Below are 6,000 nucleotides of genomic sequence, written 5' to 3' on the forward strand. Positions count from 1 at the left end.
GCCTTCCTCATATAATTTCTAGATGTATTTTTCAGTATCTGTTTGGAATTATTTTTGTTGTGCTCTAATTTAGGATTCCCTGCATCCTGCTTCTGTGTTTTCTCTACTGCTAAGTTAACTTTTTTTATGAAGCTTGGTCTGGTGCGGCAGGCTTGCCTCCTCTCCACTAGAATGGAGTGAAACCATATGCAGAACCCTTATATTTCAACAGTCTGTCCCAATATAGTAGGGAGATTGGGCAAGGTGGCTTCAAATAAAGCCACAATTTGAATGTCACAATTTTCAAGCCCTCAGGATATCCACTCGTCCTTAGTGAGGGCAAGGTATCAAGAACACAGTGGAGTTTGTGTGCCTGTACTCTTGGCTCACTTTTTGTGTCTCAATATTTTATTTTTCGTATTCACTACATCATAAACGGATGTTATGTTTCCGTGAGCATTTTAACATTCCCTATCAAGGAGAAAAATGTACCTTGGCTACATTTACCATGTCCGGATTGGTTCAGTATCATTGTTTTGGATCCAATAATGACTTTGACAATAATATGAGGAAATTGATGTCAGAGGAATTATTTTCGAAATTCCATTTTCTCTTGTTTTTTAAATATTAATTTCAGATTAGACATCTAGGACCTAGTTGAGATCTCAGAGGAGGGGTTACTCCGTCAGAACAGTCACGGGTATCCTGTCTGCGGAAATCTAAATCCTATAGAAAACAATTGTAGTTAGATTTCGGCGGATGGGATATCTGTCACCTTTGTGTCAGAGTAACCCCTCTTCCAAGATCTAGATCAGGCCCTTAGTTTTAATATAGAATTAATTTATTTTCATTAATGTGGTTAAAACAGAGTTTTTTTTTGTTTTAATGCTTCATTTATAGGAATGGTGGAGCCCAACGTAACAGTTTTCTTTCTGAAAAAAATCTCTTTCTAAGGTTATTTTGAGCCATCAGTTATTGGCGCAAACCAATTATGTCACTTTCCTTTGATATCTCTTAATCAAGTAATTTGGGCTTTGGGTTTCCCAATTGTACTTTGTGGTTACAGAGACCTTAGGATGATCTGTTTTGACTTCGATTGATTTTTGGCATTGTAGGCCATTGACCTTGGAGGTGATAGGTCCAGGATTCCCCCCCTCCTTTAGAGGAGGTTGAAAGTAGTGTCAAGGGAGGCCATTGAATACAACTGTTGGACTACTCACCCATCCCTTTGAAGTTTACATTCTCCACAAAATATGACTTAATATAAAGTTGATAAATTTAGAGGCTATGTGCCCACAGCATTTCTCAGTTAACAGCTTATCCCTACCTGGAGTATGAGAGATAATTCAGAGGAATAGTAGCTTAGAAAGAGAGTTCCCAAGACTATATACTAGATATTCAAAGACTTTATAGTTTGAGTCTGTTTGATTGCTTCCCACAGGATATAGCACCTTAATCCTTCAAGACATTACTCTATTCAGGTTTGTGAGAAGGGGTTAAACCAAATTTCTTCTAGGAAGCATTGGTTACATTTACAGTCTTGTCATAGAGGGTTATGCTAAGATTAACCATTTCTAAGGTGCTAATTTCCTGTTCGATCATGATAAATTCCCCATCTTCTGTTTACACCTAGTCGCCACTTAAATTTCTGTAAATGTGTTCATCTCAGAGCTTTGCAGTACCTTTAGATGACTAACTATATAACATTTTCATTACGTTACACAGGATGCAAATGTTGATGTGTTACATTTGCTTGCAAATGAGCCCTAATCCTTGGCAAATCTCTTGTGTGTCTCTTCTTGACAGAATGAGTAGTTTTACATTATATTTAAAATATATGGTGCCTCATACCTGCAGTTACAGTGGAGTGCCAGTGACAGAGGAATCTGTATTTTCACAAATTCTGCCCACTCCTTGAAAGGGATGATTGGAATAATGATTTGTGACTTCAAAGCCCACGCCTTTCCATAGATAACCTAACCCCCTTATACATTATTTTAAATTAGGCTATTTGTGGGAAATTATTTTTACTTTCTGCAAATGATCTATTAGACCATAAGACTTACTTTTCTTGGCCATCCTGAGAAGTTCCTTCTCTATTGTGAGCTATAAGTGATGTCACTTTCACTCAGGAGTGGGCATCCATTTTTCCCAAAATGAAGATGGCAGCAAAGAAAGTACCTCGGAGGAGATACGATGTCACCTACAAACACTTTCAAATGTTCCTTTGTTTGATGGTGCCAGCTTGGGTTTTGAGACGTATTGTGGCACCATTCACTGGAAGACCCCTTTAACAATATTCTTTGCTATGGCCTGTTTCATCCTAGCTGAAATGCCTTCCACCCAGGGGCGGCTCCTCTATAAGTGTGGAGGAGTGTTGCCTCACTGCAAGCAGCGGCAGCTGCAAAACCTTACCCCAAAAACTATAATAAACCATGTTTATTATAGTTTTGGGGGGAAAGGGGCGGGGCCCGGCGGTAACGAGCAATGAGGGGGAGTGCTCAGCACTCACCCTCACTGCGCATGTAGGTTTGGCCAGCCATCTCCGGCTGCCAAACACACATGCACAGAAGGGTCTCTCCAGCCCAGCAACACAGTTGCTGGGCTGGAGAGAGCCTGCACAGACTCCCAGTCTGCCTGGGAGCGCCTTTGCTGGGTGCTCCCAGCCAATCCTGACGCTTCTCCGAGCAGCGTCAGGACTGGCCGCAGGGCAGGCTGGGAGCCTGTGCAGGAGCGAGACGGAAGAGAAGAGGAACGGCGTGGCCCGGGAGCGGAGGTAAGTGTTTTTTAAATATTTGCTTCTAATGTTGTGCTGTCATCCCTGTCATACCCCCCCACACACTCGCCGCCCCCTCGGCGACACGCGAGCCGCGACTGCTTCCACCCACCTCAAACAAGAAAACATGCAGGTTTTGATCGTGGTTAAAGTGACAGATTTATGTTTAACATTGTATTTCTATTTCTTTTAGAACGAAGCCCCTAGTCAGAGACAGATTCTGTGTGCTTATTCAAAAGCTGTAATGAAACATACAACTAGGAAGCCAACCTTTCGGAAAAGGAAGTTAACATCCGAAGGAACAATATCCAGTGCAGTATATAAACTTCAGAAAACCCCAGCTAGCATCACAATGACGGAGGACGTCTGGAATAAGGAAACTACCTGAGGCAATGGTTTGAAATCCATCCACTGTCATGCTTAATGGCACTACGGTTTTCCCAAAAAATTCCTTCAAACCTGGACAAGATGGAACTTCCTCAAAAAGGATCTGAGACTTGAAGTGTCGGGGATTTGTCTCTAGGCTCCAGTTGTTTGAAAAATGTGTCACAAGGAAAACAAAGAAATAACAAATATTAGAATAAGAGACACAGATAGAAAGAAAGCGAGAGAGAGACAGAGAGAGTGCCAATTCTGGGTAGACTCATCCTAATAGAGGGCTGCCTACCTATTGCATAGCAAATGAAGCTGATCGAAAATGACTGTTTCATAGTTTTAGTAAAGAATGTATTCTATATGCATAGTAGAGTTTTCTAGATGAGGCAATGTGATTGGTGTGATTGAACGTCAATTGGAATGAATAAGAGCACAAATTCTTTCAAGGTACTGTACAGTACACATAATTACTGATTGTGCAAGTTTAAACAGATACTCACCACTGTCATGCCAGGGCAAGATCAAATCATGCACTATCCCGAGAGAAAATTCCAGTTGATTTCAGCTGCATCTTGGCACTGGTTAAAGATGTATTCAATGGTTCTTCGTAAGTGTCTAATGGTATATTGTGGTTTCAGTTGGCATTTTATTTGAGTACTAGATTTTCATTGTCCTATTGATAATTTTAGTCCAATATATAAAACCCCATTTACCACACCAGTAACCAGTAGAAACCATCTAAATAAAGACTGCCATTTTCAACACCGATAGCCATCGAAAGAAAACACACAAAAGCATATGTACCCTATGCCTAAGCCCAGTCTCTAAGCCTAACCACCATCATACTGACAAGGTCATGTCTTTGAAATGCTGCTGGCCCACCTTTCCTATACATGCATCAGTATGGACACATTAAGACAATAAAGAATCCTTATTGTAGAAGCATGCATGTATATATAATCTGATCCAAAAGGGAATGGTGCTTTTTCTGGCAATGGAGGCCAACATATATTAAAAAAACTTGATCAGAGGAGTGAAAACCATGATGTCCCATATGTTTTGTTCTTAAAAAACACACAGATTACACAATGATATACATGGGTTAAATGATATACATTGGCTATCTTTATAAGGGGAAAAAGTGGATCCATATAAAGAATTACTCAGTACAGAATATATGTAGCCTTTTAACCTAAGAGCATGAAGATCATCAAAATATATCAAAATAAACCATTGTATTCTAGGTGATTTCACAGAATGAGAGATTGCCTATATTATACACAATGTCTTTTATTCTACTCCATATAGGTACTATTTAAATTTTCCATAGAGTTTCAAGTGACTTGATTTTACTTTGCTCCTAACCATTACTGATATGTTTTTACATCATTAATGATTGGGAAACACCTTATCTAAATATCAGAATCTCGTTGATATCTTAATATGTGGGTTCCCCCTATGTGTATTAGGGGAAATGATGGTTTATGAATATAGGGATGAAAGGCATCAGTGGTAGGGGGTACTTTCTAGGGGCTCGTTGAGGCTGTGACCCCCATACAAAATAAATGTATGGTCCCTTTTTCATCTATCACTACAGCAGTCACTGAGGACACCACTATTAATATTGTTAGACTTGTCAAAGGGTGCTATACAATTCTCTGGTGGCGACACTGGGGATTTCATTTACAACATCTATCAGGGTTGCTTTTTCACTTACTGTACTGATGTATTTGAGGGAATAGACCGACGGAGTATAGTTTGTTGAGGACCAATTATTGTGGCATAACAAGGGGAGACAGTCATGGCATTGATGATAAGAAGAACCATACACGATCTAGTACACAAATGCTAGATGTGGTAATGTGGCTAACTTTATCTTGGATGCGTATGCTGTATCACAGTGAACAGACTAGCGCTTACTGTTTACCAAAGTCCTGATGTCATGATGTCATGTAACAGAAGTAATGCCAGCACAATATAGCCCAATGTCTGGCATTAATTATATGCTATTAACTTGACTGAAACTAAAGGGACATGAGGTGGAGAACACTTTAGCTTTGCAAGCAAGTGCTCTATTTAAATAGGTAGGGCCTTCGTTCTGAACGGTACGGCTGTGCATTTTAGCAAATACTGTAGATTTAATTCCCTTGTCCTTGCTGACTTTTTAACTGCATATTCTTGTTTATCAGCTTTAATATGATCACTAGTTTACCCTACTCTCACGTTTTAGGGAATGGGAGCCTCCAAGTGTCTAGGGTAAGTGCAGCTACAGTAAACTGAGAACTGTGTGGGGTGTTTTGGGACAATATCAAATGGTGGGAGGAGAGGGAATACCATATATGCCTCTTTGTTTTGCATAGTGTGTGGTAAGAGCATTATTACTTTTTTAACATCCTTCCACAAAGTTCTGCCATGGTCCACAGTAACTTGCAGAGGGTGTAACAGACTCTTTTTCTATTAGCAAATCATCATGTCAACATTTTTACTCTCTCATTATAGGTTACTTCAGCTGGAAAGTGATTCCAACCTCCGTACCTAATGGTCTTCAACCTTTTCTGTAATCAGAGCTACTTATAGTCAATGAAACTCATCATGAGCTACTTTTATTAATAGAGTGGTAACAGTGTCTACAGAAGACAAGATTACATTAATGGCTACTCTCTTTAAGATTACTAGCAGCGATCACCTCAGAGCATCAGGAAAGGTTGCCAGCAGTAATGTAAAAACGGCTTTGTCTATATGGAATGACTCTACATGGGTAATACATAACAGCCATAGCTGCAATGCCTCTGGCACTGAGGTAATAACAGTTGTAAAAAGTTTATCCAATGCCACATGATGTATCACTCAAATATCATTTTTAAATATAA

The 6,000-nt window shown here is 39.8% G+C and overlaps 1 protein-coding gene across 1 annotated transcript in view; it reads left to right on the forward strand.

Annotated features, from left to right (window-relative positions):
- Positions 1-5,661, forward strand: part of LOC138246388 (insulin-like growth factor III) — an 81,961-nt gene extending 76,300 nt beyond the window's left edge. The window contains exon 4 of the mRNA XM_069200961.1: positions 2,949-5,661. Within this exon, the coding sequence (XP_069057062.1) occupies positions 2,949-2,962 (14 nt within the window). The 3' untranslated portion in view covers positions 2,963-5,661. The remainder of the gene's footprint in view (positions 1-2,948) is intronic.
- The last annotated feature ends 339 nt before the right edge of the window (positions 5,662-6,000 follow it).

The sequence above is a fragment of the Pleurodeles waltl genome, chromosome 7, assembly GCF_031143425.1.
Source record: "Pleurodeles waltl isolate 20211129_DDA chromosome 7, aPleWal1.hap1.20221129, whole genome shotgun sequence".
In the NCBI taxonomy this organism is placed as follows: Eukaryota; Metazoa; Chordata; class Amphibia; order Caudata; family Salamandridae; genus Pleurodeles; species Pleurodeles waltl.